The 25,391-nt window shown below is 60.4% G+C and overlaps 1 protein-coding gene across 3 annotated transcripts; it reads left to right on the forward strand.

Annotated features, from left to right (window-relative positions):
- The first annotated feature begins 139 nt into the window (after positions 1-139).
- On the forward strand, positions 140-25,391 carry PDE8A (phosphodiesterase 8A). 3 transcript variants are annotated; one of them, XM_055143360.1, is made up of 22 exons: positions 141-502; positions 13,022-13,078; positions 13,278-13,468; positions 13,823-13,879; positions 14,806-14,860; positions 15,081-15,169; positions 16,195-16,273; positions 17,551-17,682; positions 18,145-18,233; positions 18,947-18,998; positions 19,088-19,130; positions 19,591-19,668; positions 20,170-20,240; positions 20,428-20,592; positions 21,010-21,058; positions 21,239-21,365; positions 21,835-22,033; positions 22,432-22,649; positions 22,989-23,121; positions 23,335-23,502; positions 24,329-24,458; positions 24,648-25,391. In XM_055143360.1, the coding sequence occupies exons 1-22, from the start codon at positions 362-364 to the stop codon at positions 24,839-24,841; spliced, it is 2,517 nt and encodes an 838-aa protein (XP_054999335.1). In that variant the 5' UTR covers positions 141-361; the 3' UTR covers positions 24,842-25,391. The 3 variants fall into 3 exon arrangements, with proteins under 3 accessions (XP_054999336.1, XP_054999335.1, XP_054999337.1); XM_055143362.1 differs by lacking the exon at positions 141-502 and adding an exon at positions 11,643-11,834; XM_055143361.1 differs by lacking the exon at positions 13,823-13,879 and having other exon boundaries at positions 140-502.

Here is a 25,391-nt window from a genome sequence, read left to right on the forward strand (position 1 = left end):
GGCCGGGCCGCGCCGGCGCAGTGCGCGCGGGAGGCGGCGCTGCAGGACCGCGGGGTGGCCGCCGGGGGGCGCCGCCGGGGCGGGCGGCGTGCGGGATTCGACGGGCAGCCCCGGAGCCCGCGGCCGCCGCCCGCTTCCGCACGCGCTTCCCGACTGCGCGGCCCGACCCGACGGCGCCTGCTGCGGCCCGAGCGCTCGCGGGCAGCGGGGCCAGCGGCCCGTGGGGCGGCTCTCGCGGGCGTCCAGCGCCGCGTCGAGGCCAGCGCGGGCCCCCGGGCCAGTCTCCTCCCCCGGAGCCCCGGAAGCGCTGCCCGGGGGGCGATGCGCTGGCTCCCGCGGCGGCCCCGAGGCTGAGCCCGGCATGGGCTGCGCCCCGAGCATCCACAGCGCCGAGAGCCCCGCGCCCCGCCGCGGGGGCCCCGAGGCCCAGGACGCGCCCAGCGCCGCCGCGCCCAGCGCCCGCGGCCACCGCCTGGCCGAGTCGGAGCCGCGCGGCCTGGAGGTGAGGAGGGGCCCGGGGCGCGCGACGCTGCCGGCGGGTTTCCCCAAGACGGGTTTCCCCGGCCAGCGCGCGCGGGCGTCCGGGGCTGGACGCCGGAGACGGCGGCGGGGCAGTGGGGGCGCCGCATCCCCACCTGCACCCGCGAGCGCTGCCCCGGGTCCCACGAGGCGCGCGCCGGACCCTCTGCGGAACTGGGTTGGAGACTTGGGGCGCGCGCGCTGGGGACGTTGGGCACTCGGGGACCCGCGTGTGTCCCATGTCCTATCGCCAGCGCCCGGTCGCGGTGGACACCAGGGCGTGGGTCCGGGGAGAAGCGCCCCACTTCCCGGCCCTCTCGGCCCCCCCACGGGACGCGCGGGGAGCACCCTTCTTCGGCGCGGGGGCACGGGTTCCGGCCGCGGCCGCTTTGCGTCTCCGGGTTCCGGCGGTCACCCCGAAACTTCCGATACGAAAGTGAAAAGCCCTTTCCAAGGGCTGCTCCCGGGGACGCGATTTCGGGGGGTGGGGTGGGATTGCCCCGCCTCTTGTTCTCTTGGCTGGCCGTGGGCACCGAGCCCAAGCTTGGCCAAAGCCGGGCCAAGCGCCGGGCAACCCCCCGCCCCAGCCCAGGAAAGGAGCGGGAGGTGGGCGCACTCTCCTCTTGCCCAGGTGGCTTAGCTGAACTCACTCATTTTACTCTTTTCAGAAGAGAGAAACAGTTTCACCAGTTCTTTCCAGGAGGGGCACCTGGGTGTCACGGCTCCGTCGGCCTCAGGCTCCTTAACTGTCACGGAGCGGGTGTGAGTGGGGGGCCAGCATGCAGAACCCCAGCCGCTTCCTCGGCAGACCAGGGAAAACGCACCCCGGGCGCGGGTCCCCAGGGGCTGGATCCGGGAGGTCCCCAGAAAGCGTTTGGTGGCGGATTGTTAAAGTAGTGATGAGACCCTCGCGCTGGCCTGGGTTGGGTCTGGACCCCCTGCCTGCAGGCTTTAGAAGCAGGGGACCAACCGAGATGTGCCAGTGACAATATCACGCCACCACCCGGCGCTCCCCAGGGTATCATGCGACCATGGTCCCTAGATTATCTGTGATGAAGTAGAGAAGCAACAGGGCTAAGCGGAATCATTTTATTTTCCCCCGTTGGGGAAAAGGATCTTTTTTTTTTAAGGGAGTGGATTTTTTTTTTTTTTTGGCTTTTTGGGTCACACCTGGCGATGCACAGGGGTTACTCCTGGCTCTGCACTCAGGAATTACCCCTGGCTGTGCTCAGGGGACCATATGGGATGCTGGGATTTGAACCCGGGTCGGCCGCCTGCAAGGCAAATGCCCTACCCGCTGTGCTATCATCGCTCCAGCCCCGGGAGTGGATGTTTTAAGATTATGATAGTTACACGGTACCATCTGTGGCTCACAAACTAACAGAAATTAAGGTTCTCTCAGCAATGTTTTTAACTCAACTCTGTAGAAATTTTAACTTAAAAAAATTAATTTACTTTAAGGGGCCAGAGTGATAGTACAGCAGGTAGGGTGTTTGCCTTGCATGCGGCTGCCCCGGGTTTGATCCCCATATGGTCCCCTGAGCACCACCAAGATTTATTCCTGAGTGCAGAGCCAGGAGTAACCCCTGAGCATCACCAGTTATGACCGAAAAAGCCAAAATAATAATAATAATAATAATAATGTACTTTGTTTGGGGGCGCATATCCACTGTGCTCAGGGCTTACTCCTGGTTCTGTGCTCGGGGACCACTCATGGCGGGCTTCAGGGGATCATTTCGGTGCTTCGGCTTAGACCCAGACCGGCCACGTACAAGGCAGGTGTCCTTACCAGTTAGCCTCTGTCTGTTATACCGTCTCTCCAGCAACCCCCCTCCCCGCCGGACAGTCTGACAGCCTTACAAATGCCTGTTGAGAGCCCTGGTACAGCTGGGAGAATGCTTGCCTTGCAGGAGGTCGACCCAGGTTCAATGACCTGCACACCTGACGTGGTCCCCTAAGGAGTGAGCCCTGAGCCCTGTACACTGCCAGGGTGTGGTCCACCCCCCCCAAGTAAAATTAAAAGTAATAAAAATTGAAATGTGTGTTTGAAAGAAGGTGGGCTTGGACTGGCAGCATAACTCAGAGGCATGGCAGGGCTTGCGAGCATGAGGCTCCAACATCAGTCCCTTGCCTCGCGCTGGCCCTCTGCCTTCTGCTGGGAGGTGGCCCAGGTGGCACCTGAGCCCGTTCGCCTTAGTGACCTCCAGCTGCCCCAGCTCTGAGTGCAGAAGTCCTGTGGACTAGCCCCTCACCCTGAGTACTGGGCTCAAGTAGGGAAAATTTTTTTTAATTAAATATTTTTATATCATTAATTGAAACCAATATCCAGCTTATGCCCGAGTTCTATTTATCCTTTTAAAACACATTCAGTGTTAATGTCTGTGTTTTATTGGAATTTGCACTTACAGAGAAATCCATTTTTCATCAAATGAAATGACACATTTGATTTTAGGTCATTAAATTTGAGCCACACCCGGCGGTGCTCAGGGATGATTCCTGGCAGGGCTCAGGGGACCCTCGGGGGTGCCCGGGAGTGAGCCCAGGCTGGCCATGTGCAAACCAAGCGCCCTACCTGCCGTACTCTTTATGTGGCCCTTATTAAATGTTTTCCCTAAGAATGCCGTGAGTTAGCACATTGCTGCTGGATTCAACCCAGGGATGTTTCGCGCTCAGGTGGCGCTGTCTCTGGGTGACAGCAGGTCCCTGCGTCTGCTGTTCTTGGCCTTTTGGAACTCGCTGGAGCCACCGCCTAGCCCCGCCCAAAGTGTGGCTCCAAGGCCCTGTGGTGTGTCATGGCATGAGGCCCATGGAAGCCAGGGCACCTGGGAGCCCACCTTCTACCTGGAAGGGGTTATTTATCGTGAAACCCCATTTCCCGCAGAGCCGCTTCCCACCCCGGCCCACCTGGGGCAGAGAAAGCCCTGGAGCTGGTGAACAGTGGCACTCAAAGTGCGGGAGCAAAGTGCCCAGGAGGGGCCCATGACTCTGCGAGTCCAAAGGTGCTGTGCTCTGGGGCTGCGTCAAGGGTGGGGGTGGGGCGGTGCAGGAGCTGGGGTGTTCTTGGACCCCCACATTTTTGTGTGTGAGCAGGAGGAACTGTAGCTGCTTGGTGCTTCCTGCGCCCGTGCCCCCATCAGCTCCAGGGGGGTAGTGTCTCAGGGTCAGCTCTGTCACAGTCCAAGGCCTCCCTGCACGGATTCACGACCCCTCCCCACACACACACAGGTCACGGAGCCTGGAGCACCACCACGTGTGCACCCGGAGTTGGGGGCACCGGAAGGTGACTGGGTGTTCCAAGCCCCAGTTCCTCTGTGTTCCCAGGGGCAGAGACAGGGATGGGCACTGTGGGGAGAGGGGAAAGCGGACAGTGTGCCCCAGACCCTCAGATATGTCTGTTTCAGGGGACCTTTCCTGCTCCAGTTCCCTGGGGGGCGGGGGGCGCGGACAGGACTCATTATCTGCAATACTGCTCTTCAGGGGTGCTGGTGCTGCCACCGCTGGGCCATCTCTGTGCCTGCTCCCTCCCCGTGACGTGGCACACGGCTCCCTTGTGGGGGTGGGGGTGAGGCCGGCATCTCAGAATAGCCGAAAATGCCTCAATAGTTAAAAAAAAAAAAAAAGCCAGCAGCAGAAACCAGAGAGCTGAGGTTAGGGCTGGGGAGTGAGTAATGCTGCTCTGGCGCTTGCAGCCAGGGGCGGGGTGCCGGGCACTGCAGCGCTGCTGGGGGCCTTGGGTGCAGGCCGGGGTGGCAGCGGCTCTCACTTCCCTTCTGCCCAGGCCTCACGGGGCGGGCAGTGACCCAGAGGCTGCTCCTAGCCCTCTGCTCCGCAGGTTGCCCCCGATTGCAGTGGGGGGGCTGCAGGCCCCCTCGGCAGAACTCCGGCTGCATTCAGGGGCACCGTTGGCAGAGGCCGTGCCATTGAGCTGGTCTTCGTGGGGCCGCTCTGCACACCCGTCCCCTCCAGCTGCTCAACCCCAGCGCTTGGCTCTGTTCCTAGGCCCTCGGGCCTTGGCTGCTGGCCTCCTGCTGCACCCCAGGCAGCTGGGGACAGGCTGCGTCCAGGGGTCTCCCTGCAGCCCTAGGGGGGTCTGAGGAAGCAGCTGGGCAGCCTCCTCGAAGGCTCTTACTCACAGCGGCCTCATCTCGTTAGTGGGGTGTGGGAGTGTCGGTGGGGCTGTGTATGTGAGCGGAAGCCCATGCAGCCCCGTCCAGTGATTAATCTGCGGGTGATTAATGCTGTGGGTGCGTCTGAGGTTGGCCTCCGTGTTAGGGCGGCTGAGCCCAGGCCCCGGGCCCGGCCTTGGTTCTGCTTTTGTTTCGGGAGATCTGGGAAGCTGTGTGGTGGGTCCACATGTCCCAGGGCTGTTCTGACAAGTCCTAGGCTGGTGCTGTGGCCGCGGGTCCATGCACCTCCATGTCCACAGACTGTGCTGCCCGGAAGACTGTGGGAGGGGCCGCACGGGTGTCCCCAGAGTCCCTGCATCCCTCAGTCCCGCAGAGCCCTGCTGGGAGGGTGTGAGGAGCAGGGAAGTGTGTGAGCCCGCCCGCCGTCCCTGCTGTTTCTCCGGCTCAGGAGAGAGACCTGAGTGGGTCTGTGAGGATGCAGGTGCAGACGGCAGCACTTGCCCGGTGAAGGGTCCTCCCTGTTGCCTTCTCTCAGACGAGCTGCTAGTCGTGTCTGGTTCTGTGTGTTTTGCTTGGGAATCAGTCCTGGGACTGTATAGTCCTCAACTCAACCGGCTTGCGCTTCTGCCCGTTAAGCAACGGCTGTCTCCCTGGCCCTGCTTTTTGTTCTGTGCCAGTCTCCTTTTTAAAATATTACGGAAGGGCCCTAGCGAAGGACACTGGGGAGGGTGTTTGCCTTGCACGTGGCAAGCCGGGTTGGACCTTCGGCATTCCATAGCCCCCCCCCCCACCCCGAGCATCACCACAAGGGATCTTTTTTGTGTGTGTGTGTGTGTGTGATTCGTTTTTTTTTTTTAATTTATTTATTTTTAATTAGAGAATCACCGTGAGGGTACAGTTACAGATTTATACACTTTTGTGCTTATACTTCCCTCATACAAAGTTTGGGAACCCATCCCTTCACCAGTGCCCATTCTCCACCACCCGTAAACCCAGTGTCCCTCCCACCCTCCCCAATCCCATCTCCCCCCCACCCCACCCTGCCACTGTGGCAAGGCATTCCCTTCTGTTTTCTCTCTCTAATTAGCTGTTGTGGTTTGCAATAAAGGTGTTGAGTGGCCGCTGTGCTCAGTCTCTAGCCCTCATTCAGCCCGCAACTCCCTTCCCCCACATGGCCTTCGACTACAATGTAGTTGGTGATCGCTTCTCTGAGTTGACCTTTCCCCGGAACGTGAGGCCAGCCTCGAAGCCATGGAGTCAACCTCCTGGTACTTATTTCTACAGTTCTTGGGTGTTAGTCTCCCACTCTGTTATTCTATATACCATAGATGAGTGCAATCTTTCTATGTCTGTCTCTCTCTTTCTGACTCATTTCACTCAGCATGAAACTTTTCATGCCCATCCACTTGACTACAAAATTCTTGACCTCCTTTTTTCTAACAGCTGCATAGTATTCCATTGTATAGATGTACCAAAGTTTCCTCAACCAGTCATCCGTTCTGGGGCATTCGGGTTTTTTCCAGATTCTGGCTATTGTAAACAGTGCTGCGATGAACATACATGTGCAGATGTTGTTTCGATTGTACTTTTTTGCCTCTCTGGGATATATTCCCAGCAGTGGTATTGCTGGGTCAAAACCACAAGGGATCTTTGAACGCAGAGCCAGGAGTAATCCCTGAGCATCACTGGGTATGGCCCCCAAACAAGCAAGCAAACAAACAAAAACAGTTGGAGGCACAGATCAGGCACGCATGCCAGAAAAGGCAGCGGGTCTCCGGGCTGCCCTGGTGGTGCTCAGGAGCCTGTGTGGTGCCAGGAACTGAGGGTCTCCAGTGCTGGGAGTGGCCCCGGGCATCACCACCGAGCACCTTCCCCCGCCGGCCCCCGCCGTGGAAAGCCGGTTCCGGGCCCACGGCGAGAGGAGTCAGCCTCCCCTGGAGGGGTTGTGGCAGTGGACAGTGCTGCGGGGAGGTGTCCAGCCAGCGTCCCCTGGCTTGGCCACGTCCTGTGCTGGCATCTGTGGCAGCACAGGCAGAAGCCCGCCTGCCGCCCACCTGGGGACCTGCCCCTGCTGACCAGCCGTGCCCTTGCACAAGCGCTGCTGGGCCTGGGCGCCTCTGAACGTGGCTTCTGTGCCGAGGCCGTGTCCCGGTTTCCGAGTGGAAAACGGATCCAGAACCAGAGACAAGAAGGCCCTTTCAGCCCCTGACCTCTCGATGACAGGAAGCCTGTGTCTTGTGGAGACCGGCCAGCTGGCCCGTCCCATCATGTGACCCTGTATCTGTGGCTTGGGGTCTTCCGCAAGGGGCACAAGCCTCCTTCCCACCTCACTGTCCTCAGGGCACGTCCAAGAGGGGCAGTGTAAGGGCAGCCTGGGAAGTCTCCCTGCCACATGCACACGGGCACATGGGCGTGTACATAGACACATGGCACACACACAGACATGCGGGCACAGACAGACATACAGGTACACACAGACAGCAGGAAGGCACAGACACGTGGGCACAGACACATGTGGGCACAGACAGACACACAGGCACACACAGACATGTGGGCATGCGCACAGACAGGTGGGCACACAGACATGTGAGGACATAGATATGCTCGCACACGCAGGCTCACACACGGGTATTTGCAATGGCAGACGGCAGAGCGCTGGCTGGCACTGTGCCCCTGAGCTGGGCAGCACAGCTGAGTCACACAGCACTCCCTGCCCCCCACTTTCCCTGCAGGGACCCTAGAGCAGACCCTCTGTGGGGGCAGAGACAGCTCAGCCTTTCCTCACCCCACACACACCGTTCCATCCAGTGTTCAGAGAGAGTCCTTGGGGGCTCCCCTGTTCCCACCCACCACTCTGCCCAAGTCAGCACAGCCCTGGCCCTTCCCTCCCCTCCCCTTCGAAAGGGGGGACCTTCAGTAGTTCTGCCTCATCCCAGACCCGCAGCCTTGCGCGCCCAGGAGCGAGCATTTCCACTTGCGTTATGCTGGAGGAAAACCCACGCAGCACTTTTCCTCCAGGTGATCACGCTTGGTCCCTCCTTCCCTCGGGTGATCACAGTGCCTCCTTCCTCCAGGTGATCGTGCTCACTCCCTCCTTCCCTCCAGTGATTGCACTCGGTCCCTTCTTCCCTCCGGGTGATTGTACTTGGTCCCTCCTTCTCTCCAGGTGATCGCACTCGGTCCCTCCTTCCCTTTGGGTGATCGCACTCGGTCCCTCCTTTCCTCAGGTGATCATGCTCAGTCCCTCCTTCCCTTTGAGTGATCATGCTCAGTCTCTCCTTTCCTCTGGGTGATCGTGCTCGGTCCCTCCTTCCCTCCAGGTGGTCACACTCGGTCCCTCCTTCCCTCCAGGTGGTCACACTCGGTCCCTCCTTCCCTCCAGGTGATCATGTTTGGTCCCTCCTTCCCTCCAGGTGATCATGTTTGGTCCCTCCTTCCCTCCAGGTGATCGTGCTCCGTCCCTCCTTCCTCCAGGTGATCGTACTCAGTCCCTCCTTCCTCCAGGTGATCGTGCTCAGTCCCTCCTTTCTTCAGGTAATTGTGTTCGGTCCTTTCTTCCCTCCAGGTGATTGTGCTCAGTCCCTCCTTTCCTCAGGTGATCCTGCTTGTTCCCTCCTTCCCTTCGGGTGATAACGCTTGGTCCCTCCTTTCCTCCATGTGATCGCACTCGGCCTCTCCTTCCCTCTAAGGGGCCACACTTGATCCCCTCTTTCCTCTACGTGATCACCCTCGACCCCTTAGAAACGGGCCCGAGGGGGCACCCAGGTTCCTGACAGCCCCGGAATCCTGGGACAGGTGCCCGTTTCTTACCGATGGGAGAGTCAGCATGTGGTGCTGGTGGGTGGGAGCTGAGATGGCAAGGGGCACAGGATGCTGTGGTGATCCTGATACCTCCACCTAGGCAGGGGTCCCCCTACATGTCCACGACAGAGATGCACTGAGCTCTGTCAAACAGCGTTGCCAAGTGAAGTGCTCCGGTGCCAGTGGGGTGGCACTACAGTGCCACTGCGGGGCCCTCTCGCAGGTGTTCCCCACATCACATGTGGCGAGATGAGGGAGGGGAGAGGCCTGGTGTGACCACGTGCCCCATGACATATGGTTGGGGGAGTGCGTACCTCGGGCCTCCCAGGTCACACCAGTGAGCCTCAGCAACGTGCAGGCAGCTCAAGGCAGGGGCCTGAGGGTGTGGCATGGGGGTCTCCAGGCCACCCTGGTGGTGCCAGGCACTAGGTAGTACCAGAGCTGCCCCTGGACTGCAGGCAGAGGCTTCAGGGGACTGGCAGCAAGCCTGTGACCTGTGCAATGTCCCATGTGTCTGTCTCTGTTGACGCATTTCAGACACTGCCTGCTCACTTCCTCTTGAATGTCACTTATCTTAGAGTCCAACCTGCATGAGAGAGAGAGATTTACATGCAGTGGAGTAGAGAAGTCGTTTTAAGTTGTTCCTGAATCTTGTGAGGGCCAGAAGCATCCATGTACCCTACACCTGGGGTGTGGACCGTGGCCTGGCCTCCTGTGTCTTCTACAACTTCTACATGTTGGTAGCTCATAGGATCATGGTTGTGCCTTGTAAAAGCTTGTGACATGTGTTAGCAAAGTGACCTCTAGGAATCTGTGGCTGAGACCTAGTGCCATGGGGGCACAGCCCCTGCCCGGTGGTGAGACAGCTTGGGTCCTCTCAAACAGGGGGTCACAGACATTTGGGCTGTGAGAGCAGCTGGGTGCAGAAGGCGGGACCAAGGGGGACGGGGGAGGGGACAGGGTCCCCTGGAGCTCAGAGCAGCAACTTTCTCTGTGTGTGTGTGGGGGGGGGGGGGTGGACACGAATGGCTTCGTCCACAAGGGAGAAAGTGGACATGGGGGCCAGAGGGGGACCCTGTGGTCTGTAGCAGGCTGGGCAGTCTGTGCTCTAGGCCGCCCCTCTCCCCTTCCTGCCTCCACTCGTGTAGGTTCTGCCTTCCTGGTGACTGAGCCTGTCCTTCGTGCCCTTTGCTCCCCAGGGCCAGAGTCCTGGTCAGACTCTCATCCTCAAACCATCCAAGTCACACTTCCGAGCTCCAGGCCCCTCCTGCCACCCCTGATGGCTGCCTCCCCACCCCCAGGGATAAGTCACTGTCCCCAGGAGCAAGTATTTGCTCAGCATCCCCTCAGGGTCCTCCTGCCACGCCCAGGCCCCCAGAGCGCCGCCGGTACACATGCCTGTCCTTCCCACCCATGAGCCGTGACGTGCATGCAGAGAAGTGGCGGCTCATTCCACCTCTCTGACCCCTGCCTGCTGGCCACTGGCCACCCCTGGGATTAGGACCTGATCCCCCGTAGATTAATCTGAGTTTATATTTAGATGAGAGTTACCCATTAACAGAGAAGGCCGAGGCTGGAGACGGGGCCGGCTGACTGCCCTTGAACTGGAACCTGCCGCGGGCGCTGGCCTGGACCTTTGAGATTTGCACTTGGCCCCAGCGGCTCCAGGCCCAGCCTGGCTCCTGCCTCGTCTGCGTCCCCACAGCTGTGGTCAGGTGTGATATGTCGTTCGGGCCCCACAGGGCGCATACCCCATGCCCAGACTGTGGCTGGCTGACCCAGGGCAGGTCCTGCTTGCTCATGAGCTGCTCTTGGCCACCGGGGCCGCGGCTGCTCCACCAGGAGATGGTCATGGCTGCCCGTGTATGGCTGTGGGGCGTCCTGCATATAAAGCCCCCAAGTCCCCAAGCAGTGTTCTCTCTGTCCGGGCTGCTACAGGCCCCTGTGCAGTGCCAGAGTGGACAGCTGAGTCCCCCAATGGCTATGCGAGAGCTTTGCCACATGCATGGGGAGTTGGGGGGGGTCTCGGGGGTATTCTGGAAGCAGCAGCTGCAGCTTTGGGAGCTCTGAGCCTCACAGAAGGTGGGGAGGGGATCAGGAAGGAGGTTCAGGGGAGAACGAGGCTGCTTTCTCCCCTTTCTGGAACCTAGAGAGTTTCCCGACTCTCGGTCTCTGAGTAACCCCTGTCCTGGGGGCTGGAGAAATTCGTTCCCTGGATTTCCTTTTCCTTATAAATGAAGCCAGGAATGCACCGTGTGTTGTGTGCTGACGGCCAGAGAAGGAAGGTTGGGAAACAGTGCTGCCACAGGCCCTCCATGGTGGATCAGCACAGCAGTTTACCGCCTGGCCGAGAGTTCAAACCCCACCCAGTGCTGCCAGGAGCTCCAGCCACCCGCTGCCCACAGTGCCCCCTGGTGGCTGTATATGCACAACACAGCAGACCCCTGGAGCACCGAGACCTCAGCCAGCAGTTCCACCAGCTCCCCGCAGAGCGATGAGGGGAAGCTGGGGGGGGAGAGGCATGGGGAGCAGGGAGGGGCGCCCTCGGCGGGCACTTGCCACACTCTCCTGACCACAGGGTAGAGGAAGTGACGTCAGCAGATGCGGGAGCCTGGGTCCCCCTGAATGCAGCATTCACTGGGACAAAAGGCTCATTTCTCCATTCAGCACCCGGCCTCAGCTGTGTCCACGTCTGTGGAGACAAAGCGCCTCTCTGTGTGTACACTGGTGCCGCCCGAGTGCCCCGGGGGGGGGCACAGGGAGGTGAGGGGCGCACAGGCTTCCGGGGGACTTGCTGGTTCCCCAGCAGGGTGCAGAGGCCCGTTCTCACCTTCCACTCAGGGCTGCTGCCGGACACCCTGTCTGTCGCCTGTGGGCTCCAGGCTCCCTCCCAGTCACCACCAGTAGCCCCCATTGGCCCCTTGGTGCCAGCTCCCCGACCTTCACAGTCTCTCTGAAGAAGCCCCACAGCCTGGCATCAGCAGCTTGGGTCCTTCCTGACTGGAACTCGTGTCGTGTCTCTGTGACCTCAGAGCCTCGTGGCCAGTGGGCTGGAAGCTGTCCCGGACATGCTTCTGGACACAGCCACTCCCCTCCCGAGTGACAGCCCGCACTAGCAGTGCAGCGTCCTGGAACCTTGTTTACTTGTCACGCTGTTTCCTGGTGGCTGTTGGGGGTGGCGGGCAGTTGTCAGGCTCCGCCAGTGGCCTGGACAGGATGTAGCTGAAACGTGGAGTCGCTCTGCAGAGAGAGGGCGGTGGCGGGGCGGGCAGCCCACTGGCCTTCCGGACTCACCATCTTTCGGGAATCGGCCCTAGGCGTCCTGGGAGTGATGATTTCACAGTTTGAGAGGAGAGTGTCCTGCTCTTGAGGCCGGGCCGGAGGCAGGTGGGTGCAGCTTCCCCCTGAGCCAGCGTCTTCCTCCTCAGCTCTGCACTTGTTCCCAGGACGACTCAGCACTTGGGCTATGGGTGACGGGGACTGTGTGGGGCTGGGGATCGATCTGGACATGCGTCCAGCCCTCTGCGCCATTTCCTTGGCCCCGACTATCTGTTTAACTCATTCTAGTCGTTCTCATTTTTGAAATATTGCCACTACTGATATTCCTTTTCTCTCTGGGGGGGTTCCCTTATGTTTCTGCTGATGATTTCTCCAGATGTCCTGAGAGCTTAGCACACTCAGGAGAGTTTTGTTTCACGAGAAAAGTCACTGAAGGGTGATTGCTGTGGCCAGCACATTTCGTGACATCAGTTACTCGCTTTCACTTCCCAAGTGATCCCTAGAACACTGTTCCCCTCTTGGACTTGCTCATTACGTAGTTCCTGTTTTGGTTGCCTGTGGAGGAGGGGTCTTCGTTTAAACTTAGGTTTAGGAGCTGGAGCGACCACACAGCAGGCAGACAGTTGCCTTGCACATGACCAACTCTGGTTTGATCCCCAGCACATGTGGCCCCCTGAGCTCAGAGGCCAGGAGTAAGCACCGAGCACTGCCAGTGTGGCTCAAAAACTGAAACCAAACACAGCACTCAGGTTTAAAGTGTGTGTGTGTGTGTGTGTGTGTGTGTGTGTGTGTGTTCACCTACTCCATGCCCATATTCAGGGCCTGCGTGCTTCCACTGAGCTCCATTCCATTAGGGCTTGTTTCCTGGGTGGGTCACTTGATGAGTCAAGAGCGCACAGTCCAAGGTCCCTTCCCTGACTGGGTTTAAAGGGTTTTCTCCCTGACCTCGGCTCTCATGTCTTTATGGTATCTGGAAATGGTTTTCTCTGTCCTTTTATCTGTTGGAACTTGCAGATGCCCGAGTGTGGCAGAGTGGTGAGCTGGGGCCCTGGGCAGCCTCTGGCCCAAGACAGCTGCCCTGACCCCGCAGTCTCCCCCTCCCCACCTCCCTCCTCCCTTTTACCTGATCGCGGCCTTAAACTTGTCCCTACAAACCAGCCAAGAGAAGCCGCTGGTGGTGGCGGGTTCCCGGCCAGTTCTCCATCTGCGGGGCAGTGGGGGAGCCCCGGGTCTCCCCTGCTTGTATCCACACGTCTTGGCTTGGAGAAACTGCAGCGGGCTTTCTCCCTCCCCAGGAGATGGTTTGCAGTGTGCAGTTCGGACCCATGAGGTTCCATCCAGACCAGCTTCAGGTAACGCCCCCATGCTGCCTTTCTCACGCCTGCACGGGTGGGGCCTGGTGGTGCTCCCTGAGCTCAGAGCACTGCTGGCTGTGACCCAACACATGCAGTGAACAGTGGGGCTTGGGAGATGGGACAGGAGGCGGCGCCCGGCTAGGTCAGGACCAGCCCTGGGAGTGACTTCTGAGCGCCAACCCCATGATCCACACAGGTGCTGCTGGTGTTTGCTCAGGAGGACGAGCAGTGTGCTGGGTTCTGCAGGGCTTGCGAGTGGCTGGGCTTCAAGTACAGTGTGGCCAGGGAGACGCAGACCGTGCTGGGCTGCTTCCTGGACCAGCACCATGACGTCATCGTCATCGACCACCGGGCTCCCGAGAAGCTGGATGCCGAGGCTCTCTGCAGGTGAGCGGGAGGGCAGCCGGGGGGCTGGGCACACGACACTCACGGGCACGCTTGTGTCCTGCTCCTCAGGTGTCTGGGCCAGAGTGTGGGGCCCCTGCCCCCTCCCGCCCTGACGGCCTCCCCTCTCCTCTCCATGTCTCCCACCCGCCTCCGAGCTGGCCCTGGGCTGTGTTCAGGGCTAGAGTGGGCTGCGGTCTGGAACGTTCTCCTGTGAGACCCATCCTGCTGGCCTCCACAGCTCAGGGTCCCCCAAGAATGAGCAGGGAGGCAAGAAGGGGACCCCAGTATGTGGGGGCACCGCCCTCTGTGATCGCCCCTGCTTCACCTCTGCTGTTCGCCCACCCCCCCCCCCAGGTCGATCAGATCAGCCGAGCTCTCAGAGAACACTGTGATCATGGGCGTGGTGAGCAGGTGAGCCGGCCGTGGTGCAGACATGGTGTAGCCACAGGCAGATGGGCACACAAACAGCAGATGTGCCCGGCGTCCCCTCCCCCCTTCCCCCCCCAGTGAGCCCGTGCACTCTGTCTCCCGTTGCATGGGGTTCGAGGATTTGGAGCCGCCTTTCCTGCCTCGGCAACTGGCAGAGCACAAGAAAATCTAATTTCTCAGAGGATGAGGACTGCTTGCGGCCCCTTCCTCGCTGCTAGGAAGATAGGAAGCCCCAAGTCCTGCACAAATGATGAAACCTTTCACTTCACCATGAAATCGAGGCTGGGGGCAGGACTGTGGGGAAAACAGGACTCAGAGAATTTTACAGAAAGGGGGGGGAAGATTCCTTTAGAAGTGTCCTTTAGGGGCCGGAGTGATAGCAGAGCGGGTAGGGCGTTTGCCTTGCACGCGGCCGACCCGGGTTCGATCCCTGGCATCCCATATGGTCCCCCAAGCACCGCCAGGAGTAATTCCTGAGTGCAAAGCCAGGAGTAACCCCTGAGCATCGCTGGGTGTGACCCAAAAAGCAAAAAAAAAAAAAAAAGGAAGTGTCCTTTAGACAGATCCCCTGCCACCACAGCCCTGTCGCCTCAGCTCCAAAAAGAAGAAAAATAAGGGGTCAGGGCGCATGCTGGGTATGCAGCCTGCCTGGTCCCAGCCCTCATAACGTGACTCCCTGAGGAGTCCTATAGGGCCCGAGGCTCCTGAGCACTGGCAGGAAGCACCTCCAAGTACTAATGATGACTGTTGCCCTGGATGTGAAAGGGCTGAATAATCTGGGCAGTTAAGCTGGTGTCTGGGCAGGCTGCTCCTGTGTCTGCAGTGTGTTCGTGTGGAGAGAGGGTGGTCTGCACTGACCCCGAGTCTGCCGCGGGGGGCTGCACTAACCCCGTGTCCTTTCCCCGCAGGACTAATGTGGAAGAGACGTCGGCGCTGCCCCTCATTGCTGCTGGCTTCACCAGAGTAAGTCCCCTTCAGGAACACGGTCTCCGTTAGCCCAGAGCTCGCCGGAAGCGGGAAGCTCCCTGGGCCCCCGTCCCGTTGTGCCATCGAGTCTGGGGTGCAGAGCCTTGTCCTCTGTGCTCGGTGACATGGGACGAGGTGGCCCGTGGGGGCAGAAGTGGGGGCGGGCGCCTGGTCAGCCAGGTCGAGGCTCCCAGCACTGACCGCCCTTCCACCCCAGAGGTACGTGGAGGACCCGAGCCCCATGGCCTGCTACAACGAGCTGCTGCAGCTGGAATTCGGGGAAGTGCGGTCTCAGCTGAAGCTCAGGTGTGGGGCTGGGGGCATGTGGGGCGGGGGGGGCGCGGGGAGGGGCAGGCTCAGAGCTACTCCTCCACCACTGTCTGCACTGCCCAAGAGAGGCTGTGAGAGGGAGAGGGAGGGGAGAGAGAGAGAGAGAGAGAGAGAGAGAGGAAGAGGAAGAGGAAGAAGAAGAGGAGAGGGGAAGAGAGGAAGAGGGAGAGAGAGAGGGAGAAATCAAGGGAGAGGGGGAGAAAGAAGGGGAGAGAGGAGAGAAAGGGAAAGAGGGAGAGTGGGAGGGAGGGGCTGTGGGTGGGGCTGTGGGAGGGGGAGGGAGAGGTGGGGACCCTTCCCCTGGGTACTTGATGTGCTTTGGTTCGAGTGCGTCCAGCGGTGTTTTGGGCTCCCTCAGTGGACCAGCTGCTGGGGCGGTGCAGGGGTCAGGCCTGTGGTCTGTTTCGCCCCTTTGGAAGGTTCGAGGGGAGGCCAGGGTCTTGCCCCCTGATGCCTGGCAGGGCTGGGGGCTATGTCTCCAAGGACTGAGCCCACTCTGTGTGCAGCCCTCTGTACCGGACTTTCTGGACTGGCCTGAGGAGGTGCTTGGCATGACTGTGCCCCTGGGGTGGGTCTCGGGGGACATGCTGTCCTGTGCTGTCCGCGCCCGTCCAAGCTTGTTTGTTCTCAAAGTGCAATAAGTGTGTGTGGGGGGGGAGGCGGGGAGTGGGGAGGCGGAGGAAGGAGCAAAGAGGGAGGGCCAGGAGGGGCCCAGCAGTGGCCATATGGGGGTCAGGTCACCGCACAGCGGGATGGCCAGACAGGAGCGGCCCTGGCATGGATGTCACCCACCTCCACCCGGAGCAGACTCCCAGGGGCCATCAGGTGATTCCTCAAAAGAGCTGGGGCGGAGACAACAGCAGCCTGTTCCCCAGAGAGAGGACCCTGCCCTCCCCCCATCCCGCCTCGCGCTGAGGCCTGACTGCCCTGTGCCCCACCTGCACCGCAGCCCTTGTGACCTGCCGCTCTGCCCCCCGTGATGGCCTCTCTCTCCCGTGCAGGGCCTGCAACTCCGTGTTCGCCGCGCTGGAGAGGAGCCAAGAGGCCGTGGAGATCACCAGTGAGGACCACGTCATCCAGGTGTGGCCCACGTGGGACAAGGCCACCACTGTCCTGTCCTTTGCCCTGTGGTCCTGGGGGCCGGACCCCTCTCCCGCAGGCTCCACCCCCCGGCGCTGCCCCTGCACTTTTCTGGAGACTGAGGTTCCGGTTTTCCCTCAGAGGGACGGCAACACGTGTGTGACCTGTAGTTTTCTTAATAAGGGCCCTAGGGGCTGGGGCGATGGCACGGGGGTTCAATATAGGGTTCGATCCCCAGCATCCCGCAGGTTCCCCAAGCACTGCCAGGAGCCCTGAGCACAGAGCCAGGAGCAAGGCCTTCAGCACAGCCTGGTGTGGCCAAAAACTTTCTTTAAAAAGTACAGGATGGGCTGGAGCGATAGCACAGCGGGTAGGGCGTTTGCCTTGCACACGGCCGACCCGGGTTTGATTCCCAGCATCCCATATGGTCCTCTGAGCACTGCCAGGGGTAATTCCTGAGTGCAGAGCCAGGAGTAACCCCTGTGCAGCACCGGGTGTGACCCCCCCAAAAAAACCCAAAAAAAACAAAACCAAAACAAAACAAAATAAAAAGTACAGGCACGCATATGCTGCCTGAGCCCATGTGCTGCTTGTGCCCACGTGGCCGAGCACATATGGTGCCCAAGCACATGTGTCGTCCACATCTCCCCCCTTGAGATGTGTACTTTCATGCTTTCGTGTCCAGTGCTAGGATGTGTGTAGAGCTTCCTCCACCCTTGGAGAAGCCCACATTCTCTCTTGAGCGCATTATTCTTACTATTCTCTCTCCCACTTATCCTTCCTCCTTCCCTCAGAAACCTCTAAAATAAAATCTGTTACTTCAAAAAAAATAAATAAATAAAAATAATAAAAATAAATAAAAAATACAGGAATCACCAAGGTTTCTAGATGGAGGGAAAGGGGGCCCTGGGGACACCACAGTGGGGCCCCTCATGCCGTCTGAGCCGCTGCCCCACCATCTGCGCTATTCTGGATGTTTTACTTCCATCCTTGACCCGGGGGGACAGGGGTGGGGGGGTCGGGGTGTTCATCAAGAGGCCTCCCTCCCTATCCCTTCCTGCCTGCAGAAACCTGAGAAAGGCCATCTTGGGGCCAGGAGTGTGACCACGACTCTCCCTTCCCTCCTCACCCGGAGTTCTTAGGGCTCAGTGAGGGGTGGGAGCAGGCTGGCCCCGGGTCCCCTGGGCTCTGGGAAGGCAGCATTGCTTATGGCAGCCTGTGCATGATGATGACCATACCTGACACTCACTGGGCATCTGCCCATCCCTGTCCCCCAGTATGCAAATCCGGCCTTCGAGAGCACCATGGGGTACCAGACCGGGGAGCTTCTGGGGAAGGAGGTGGTGGAGCCTGCCCAGAAGGAGGCAGTCCTGCTGGGCACCCTGGATGCTCCAGCCCACACAGGCAAGGTAAGGCCCCCACGCTGGCCCTGGTTCTGGGGACGCAGCCCTATCGGGGTCACAGGGTGCTGTCCCCACCCACCAAAACCCCTGCTCTGATGTCCCCGGGTCCAGCTCTAATGTCCCTGGGCCTCTGCTCTGATGCCCTGGTGCCCAGCTCTGATGTCCCCAGGTCCAGCTCTGACGTCCCTGGGTCCCTGCATCCAGCTCTGATATCCCTGTGTCCAGCTCTGATGTCCCTGTGTCCAGTTCTGATATCCCTGGGCCCGTGCTCTGATATCCCTGCATTCAGCTCTGATGTCCCCGGGCCCCTGATCTGATGTCCCTGTGTCCAGCTCTGATGTCCTGGGGCCCCTGCTCTGATGTCCCTACATCCAGCTCTGATGTCCCCGGGCCCCTACTCTGATGTCCCTGTGTCCAGGTCTGATGTCCCTGCATCCCCGCTGACAGGCCTGTGCACTGTCTCTGTAGGAGTGGCAGGGGATCTACAGTGTCAGGAAGAAGAACGGGGACAGTGTCCAGCGGAACGTGAAGATCGTCCCTGTTGTGGGGCAGGGCGGGTGAGTGCCATGGCTAGGCCAGCTGAGCAAGGCTGGGGGGATGGTCAAGGGGCAGCCAGGGCCCTGATGGCTCTGCACAAGGCTGTGGGGGGCAACAGGGCTGGTCCCCCCACCCCCTCCACCAGAGACCACTACCCCTCTGAGAACAAGATGACCCCTGCCTCAGCCTGTCACATGAGGACCCTGTGGGCAGCACACTTTATAGGGCCCAGGGCCGGTGTGACCAGTGACCAAAAGTGGACGCTGGAGTCCACGGGGGTGATAGGGCTGACCTGGTGCAGTAAGCCATAGGAGACCAGTGTGGACAGACAAGGAGAAGGTTCAGTGACAGGAGATGCAGCGTGCGGGCTAGGCCCTCACTCGAGTCCCCCATGTGGCCTCCCCTGTCCCCTTGGCCAGCAGTGTGGCCACCCACGGGACAGTCTCCTGACTCACAGCCCTACGTGTCCCAGCCACATCTGTGGTCCCGAGGGGTCAGGGATTTACTTCACTTTCTCTGGTTTGCTTTGTCATTATTTGGAGACCACACATGGGCTGTTCAGAGGAGCTGTGTCCCTGGGGGGCAGCACCCTGTCTGAACAAGCCTTTCCTGTCCCTTGAGGGGATGCTGTGAAGCTACTACCAAGACTCTGGGTGTCACAGACCCTTTATTTCCCTCTGGTCACCCTGGCCAGGGCCATGGGGGAAAATAATGGCTTGTTTTCTACTTGCAGAAAAATTAGACACTATGTGTCTATTATCCGAGTATGCAATGGCAACAGTAAGGTAGGTAGGGGGCCTGCCTGGGACAGCTCCCCCCATCCCCTACCGCCCCTGCCAGCGGGCACCACTGACGCCTTTACCTTCCTCTGCAGGGTGAGAAGCGCACAGAGTGTGTGCAGCCGGACACCCGCACGGGTACATGCCCCTCACCCCGCCGACACCCGCCTCTCCCGGCCATTATCGCCGCCTGGCCCGCCCTCACATGCCCTCCCCGTGCCCCACACACCCCATGCGGGGGCTCACCAGTCTGGGTCCCTCGAACATTGCTCTCGCGGGCGTGTCCTGTGCTCTTCGGACTCGCCCTGGTGATATCTATGGCCTGTCTGAGGTCCTGTCCTGCTAAGGGGCCGGGTACCCCAACCCTGCCTGCCGCCCCCTGTCTGGGGGCATTTCCAACACCTGTACTTGCTCTGGGAACTAGACTCACAGCCTCTGAAGCCACATGGGGCTTTGGAAACATCCTGGAGCCTGTTCCCTCTGTCCCCACCCTGGTGCCACATGCTGGTCTTGCTCCTGGGGGACCGTCAGGCAGGCTGTCGCACTGCTGCCTCAGACAGGCCTCTGGAGAGGCGCTGACACATCCTCATCTCCCCAGATAACCTGTCCGGCCGCTACAGAGACAGACGGAAAACCTCCCTGGACATCAAAACCATGACCTCCCGCACCAGTGAAGGTGAGACTGCCCACCACACGGCTCCACCGTGGCTGCTGCTCGGCACAGCCACAGCCCTGCATTTCCTGGCCTCCGCGTGGCCCACAGTCTCTGCGTTCCGTGGTCTCCACTTAGCCCACAGTCCTGCATTCCGTAGCCTCTCCTTGGTCCACAGTTCTGGGTCCCATGGCCACTGCTTGGCCCACAGTTATGGGCTCCGTGGCAGTGGCTGGTTCTGAGGTAGGGGAGCCTGAATGAGCACAGTAGCAGCTCACTCAGTCCAGTTTCTAGGATCAGCAGCGTGTGGCCCCCAGAAATCTACCTTGAGGAATGCAGTGGCCCCTGTGAGTTTTACTGCCCCCATGAACACGCCCCACACCTGGGGGGTAGGTGTAGGGTCTGCTCTGCGTGGCCTTCCCCTCCTCCTCCCTTTCAAGTCCTAACTTGGCTGAGGCAGCACGCAGCCAGCTAAGGCCCCGCAGTGCTCAGGCTGGCTATGACCCTGGCTCCCGTTTTCTCTAGTCTCTGCCCAGAGGCGCCACTCGTCCATGGCCCGCATCCACTCCATGATCATAGAGACGCCCATCACCAAGGTATGGCTGTGGGCAGGGTGCCATGGGGCACAGCATGTGCACATACACACATGCACACATGTGTGTGCACACATACACACATGCACACAAACACACAAATACGCACACATACATATCCATCATGTACACATATGAACGCACATACTCACTCACATGGGCCAACTGGCCCCCTGCCCTCCTGCCACAGGTGATCAACATCCTGAGAGCGGCGCAGGCCAGCAGCCCTGTGCCCGTGGTGGAGGCGCTGGGCCGCGTACTGGACATCCTCAGGACCACGGAGCTCTACTCCCCTCAGTTTGGGGCCAAGGACGACGACCCCCATGCCAATGACCTGGTGGGGGGCCTTGTGGCGGTGAGTGAGGGTCAGCCAGGGCCGGGCGGGAGCACAGAGCAGAGGGGCTGGATGCCCGCCAGACACAGCAACCCACTCACCTGGGGGGCTGGGGTGCCAGTGCAAGGGGAGGAAGAGATGGATCTCTGGACTGAAGCAGGGATGAGTCTGTGCTTGGAGATTCCAGCCCGGCCTCCCCCAGAGTGCTCGCCCCTCCCCGCCGCAGACTGAGCCCCACAAGCTCCGCTCCAGGTCTTGGGCAGGACCATCTGCAGGGTTCTGATGCTGAGCCTGCTCCCCGTCCAATAAGGGCAATTTAGACAGTGGACGGGGAGCCCAGGGACCAGTGCTGGCACCCAACACAGCAGGGCCAGGGGAGCTGCTTCTGAGTGTCCCTGGAGCCCCATCCTGGGGTTCCATGTCCTTGATTTCCCTCAGGACGGTTTACGAAGACTCTCAGGGAACGAATACGTCCTCACAACAAAGGGTGAGAATGTGTCTGCCCGCCACTCCCCCAGTCAGCACCCCCACTGTCCCTGTCAGCCCTTCTGTCCCCCAGTCAGCTTCCCCACTGTCCCCCATCAGCCCCCACTGTCCCCCGGTCAGCCCCCAATGATCCTGATGAACCCCTGCTGCTGTCAGCCCCTCACACCCCACTTCCCTGCAGCCCTCCAGCCGGTCCCCAGCCCCCCCGTGTCTCTTAAGGACATCCCCCCAAACATCGCACAGGCCTTGGAGGCCGAGGACAGCTGGGACTTCAATATCTTCGAGCTGGAGGCTGCCAGCCACAACAGGTGAGCCTGGGAACAGGTTCCAGGGGCTCAGAGGGACTGGGGTACGGGGGCCAGGTCACCTCAACTGGGGACAGGTTAACCACAGGTGTCAGCGGGCCTCAGGCCATACGCAGGAACCCACAGACCTGCGGGGGCCCCAACCCCACAATCCCTGTCTGAGCACACAGTGACCGTCAGTTCCTGAGCCCTGGTGGCAGACCCCGCCCCCGCACCCCACACCCCCGCAGGCACGGCCAGCACCCTTGTGGTGGTGGGACTTCGCTAGAGATAAGAGGGACCCAGGCCTGGTCATCCACAACCAGGTGCTGGTCAAGGTCACTCGGCGACATCTACCCCTTTCTTGCTGGTGACCAGAGAGCAGGCTGCCATTTCCTTCTAGGAGGACAGAGGCCCAGAGGGACAGAGCACAGCCCGGGGGGCACCAGGAGAGGCTCCACTGGCCCTGCCTTCATCCATCGTCTTCCCACAGGCCTCTTGTCTACCTGGGCCTCAAGATCTTCAGCCGCTTTGGCCTCTGTGAATTCTTGAGGTGCCCTGAGGCCACACTGCGGGCCTGGCTGCAGACCATCGAGGCCAACTACCACACCAACAACCCGTACCACAACTCCACGCACGCAGCTGATGTGCTGCAGGCCACGGCCTACTTCCTCTACAAGGACAGGGCCAAGGTGAGAAGCATGCAGGGCCTGGCACGGGCAGCTGGGAGGGGCCCTGACAGGAGGAGAGAAACTGGGGTCTCTGGCTGTGGAAGCTCAGCTGCCCCTGGTACCCTCTGCTGCTCCGTACTCCGCCCCAGAAACTGTAGGGGCTGAAGCGTAGAAGAGGGATCCCGGATCCCAGGGAAGCCAGAGTGGGGAAGGGGTACTGGCAGGGCCCAGGCCCCAGCAAACGATTCACACTGCTGGGTGGACCAGGCCGCTGAGTGGGCGGGCTCTGACTTCCCAGGGCAGGAGAGGGGACCCCAAATGCCTGAGAGGCAGGTTCTGGAGTGGGTGTGGGAGGTCTGCCTGCAGATAGCCCACAGCCCGATGGCACCAACACCAGCTGCTTAAACGCCTCTTTCCAGCAAACACTTGACCACGTGGACGAGGTGGCTGCCCTCCTGGCCGCTGCCGTTCACGACGTGGACCACCCTGGGAGGACCAACTCCTTCCTGTGCAATTCGGGCAGTGAGCTGGCCATCCTGTATAATGACACGGCCGTGCTTGAGAGCCACCATGCCGCCCTGGCCTTCCAGCTTACCGCTGGGGACGCAGAATGCAACATCTTCAAGAATGTGGACAGGTGGGGGCCAGTAACCCGTTGACCACACTGAGTGCTCAGAAATAGCTCCTACTCCTCCACCTCTGGGCCTTCGGCCGCCACATGCTGCTGTCATCTGGTTTCTGTTGGCCCTGGGTCAGCAGGGAATGGGTGTGGAGACAGCCCTGAGCTCAGTGTCCCTCTGACTCCGAGACCCAGTGCAGGGACCAGGGCGGGGGATGGGTGCCGGGAGGGGGCGTGCAGACAGGGTGCTAGGCGCCTCCCCTCAGCACATACAGTCCCCACACGTGTGTCCCCAGCGGGGCCCGAGGGTGCTCTGTGGCATGCAGCGGGGCCCTCTCTGTTGCCCACACGATGCAGAAATGAGTACCGGATGCTGAGGCAGAGCATCATCGACATGGTTCTGGCCACAGAGATGACCCGGCACTTCGAGCACGTCAACAAGTTCGTCAACAGCATCAACAAGCCCTTGGCAGCCCTGGAGGAAAGCGGGGTAAGGGGCCACGGGGTGGGCGTGGCCACGCCTGTGGGCGGGGACACACGGTGGGACGGGCAGTGGGAGAGGCGGGGACACATAAGTGGGTGGGGCACAAAATGGGGGTGAGGCCAGGCTTGGCCCTAGTATGGGTCCAGCCACGGTGCTGGCCCAGGCCAGCGTGGATCTGCGGCCGCAAGGGTGGCTCTGAAGCCCATCCCGGCGTTGCAGGGGGCGGAGGCAGACCCGGACGCGGTGCAGACCATGCTCAGGGCGCCCGAGAGCCGGGCGCTGGTGAAACGCATGCTCATCAAGTGTGCCGACGTGTCCAACCCCTGCCGGCCCCTGGAGCAGTGCGTGGAGTGGGCCGCCCGCATCTCTGAGGAGTACTTCGCTCAGGTGAAACTCAGCTCTGATGTGCTCTGTGCCGGGGTGGGGGCCCCCGGACCCCCAAGTCCTGCCCCCTAGACACTTGGGCACCAGGTGGCTTCCACCAGGTTGCATACCTGGGATCAGGGTCTGGCCAGTGTCATCCTGGTATCTAACCTGGGAAGACCCCGATACCAGGAGAAAACTGCACCCGCCAGCCACCCTCAGGACTGAGCCTGAGCACGGACATGAGGCCCAAGAGACAGCACAGCTGCAGGGCATAGCCACAGACTCAGCTGACCTGGCTTCATCCCCAGCACCACCTGTGATCTGAAAACTGCCAGGAATGATCCCTGAGTGCAACCAGCTGGGCCCTCCTCTCTAAAAAATACTATTATAACAGTAGTACCAAAATGCAAGGTTCAGATCAGGAGTGCCAGTTATTGTAGAGGGGGGAAGCAAAAGGTCCCTGGGCAGAGGGACAGAACAGTGGCTAAGGCACATGTCTTACATGTGGCCCACTCAGGTTTGATCCCTGGCACCTCATGGTGCCTCAAGCAGTGCCAGTGGCGCTGGCATTGAGCTGAATTGGCTCTGAATTGCCAGGAGGGGCCAAACACAGATCAGGCAGGACCCTGCAAAACATGTAGCCAAGTAGGGCCAGGAGGAAGCTTACTCTGTGGCCTTAGGACGCCCTGTGTAACCCCAGGAGTAGGGTAGTGGGGCTGGGGTGTCTCTGTCCAACCTTGCCCCTGGAGAAAGGTGCCACGTGGGGCTTCCCTGACAGCTCGCAGAGTGGGCAGGAGTGCTGGGGTGTGGGCAGGAGCCCGGCTGAGACCCACACCCCTGCCTCCAGACGGACGAGGAGAAGCAGCAGGACCTGCCGGTGGTGATGCCCGTGTTCGACCGGCAGACCTGCAGCGTGCCCCGCTCCCAGATCTCCTTCATTGACTACTTCATCACCGACATGTTCGACGCCTGGGATGGTAGGGAAACCCCAGCATGGGGCCAGTTCTGGAGGAATTAGGGGTCTGGGACTGGGGGCTGAGGGGGGCTCCTGGGGCCAGGCACTGGGATCTGCCTGGGGGGAAGCGGCTGTCACCTGCAGGCCAGGCCCTATAGTAGGGGGGTGCCCAGAGAGGGCCTGGTCGCACTGACACCCCCTCTCTCTGCAGCCTTCGTGGGGCTCCCCAACCTGCTGCAGCACCTTGACAACAACTTCAAGTACTGGAAAAGGCTGGATGAGATGGGGCTGCGTGGCTCCCACCCACCCCCGAGCCCTCCAAATAGCAGGGGCACACCAGGTCCTGTCCTTCCAGGAGAGCAGAGCCTGGGGGCGGGGAGCACTATCCCCAGAACACTACTGTAGTTGCCTCTCCCATGGGTGCTGGTGCTGACCTCTGAGGCCAGTCACCAACATTATTTATTTGGTCGAAAGTGAAATATTCTCTATGGATCTGAGACTCCTCCAAAGGCACATGCAGCTCTGGACGCCACGGCCCCCTTCATAGGACGCATGTCCATTCGGAAGGTGTCCGTGCTGGACTCTGGTTCCCGTGGAACACGCCTCCTGCTGCCCTGTGCTCGCCCGATAAGCGGCCATGAGCAGGCCCAGAGCAGACCTTGGCTTGAGTCTACTCCCCCAGTTTGATAAAGGCATCTGCACAAGCCTTATTTTAGACGGCGCTTTCGCCAAGCAGTCCCGGGCCCACCAGCCGCAAGCGGACGTCCATGCAACGCTTTACAACCACTCCGTCTCCATGGGCAGGCGGCACCTCCTCAAGGTTCTCTACCTTTACGATTGGAGTAAGTGTGGAGTAACAAAGCCACACACCGGGACTCTTCCACGCACTTGACTCTGCATTTTAAATATGTTACCCTTTCCAGATGAAAACAAAAATTAAACCATACATTTTTAA

The sequence above is a fragment of the Sorex araneus genome, chromosome 6 (assembly GCF_027595985.1).
Source record: "Sorex araneus isolate mSorAra2 chromosome 6, mSorAra2.pri, whole genome shotgun sequence".
Lineage (NCBI taxonomy): Eukaryota > Metazoa > Chordata > Mammalia > Eulipotyphla > Soricidae > Sorex > Sorex araneus.

What these genes read in the sequence shown, in the direction of transcription:
- PDE8A (XM_055143360.1), top strand. Translation starts at nt 362, where the DNA reads ATGGGCTGCGCCCCGAGCATCCACAGCGCCGAGAGCCCCGCGCCCCGC. An exon ending in CTGAGGAGTACTTCGCTCAG is followed by an intron (nt 23,503 to 24,328) that starts GTGAAACTCAGC and finishes CCCTGCCTCCAG; the next exon opens with ACGGACGAGGAGAAGCAGCA. An exon ending in CATGTTCGACGCCTGGGATG is followed by an intron (nt 24,459 to 24,647) that starts GTAGGGAAACCC and finishes CTCTCTCTGCAG; the next exon opens with CCTTCGTGGGGCTCCCCAAC.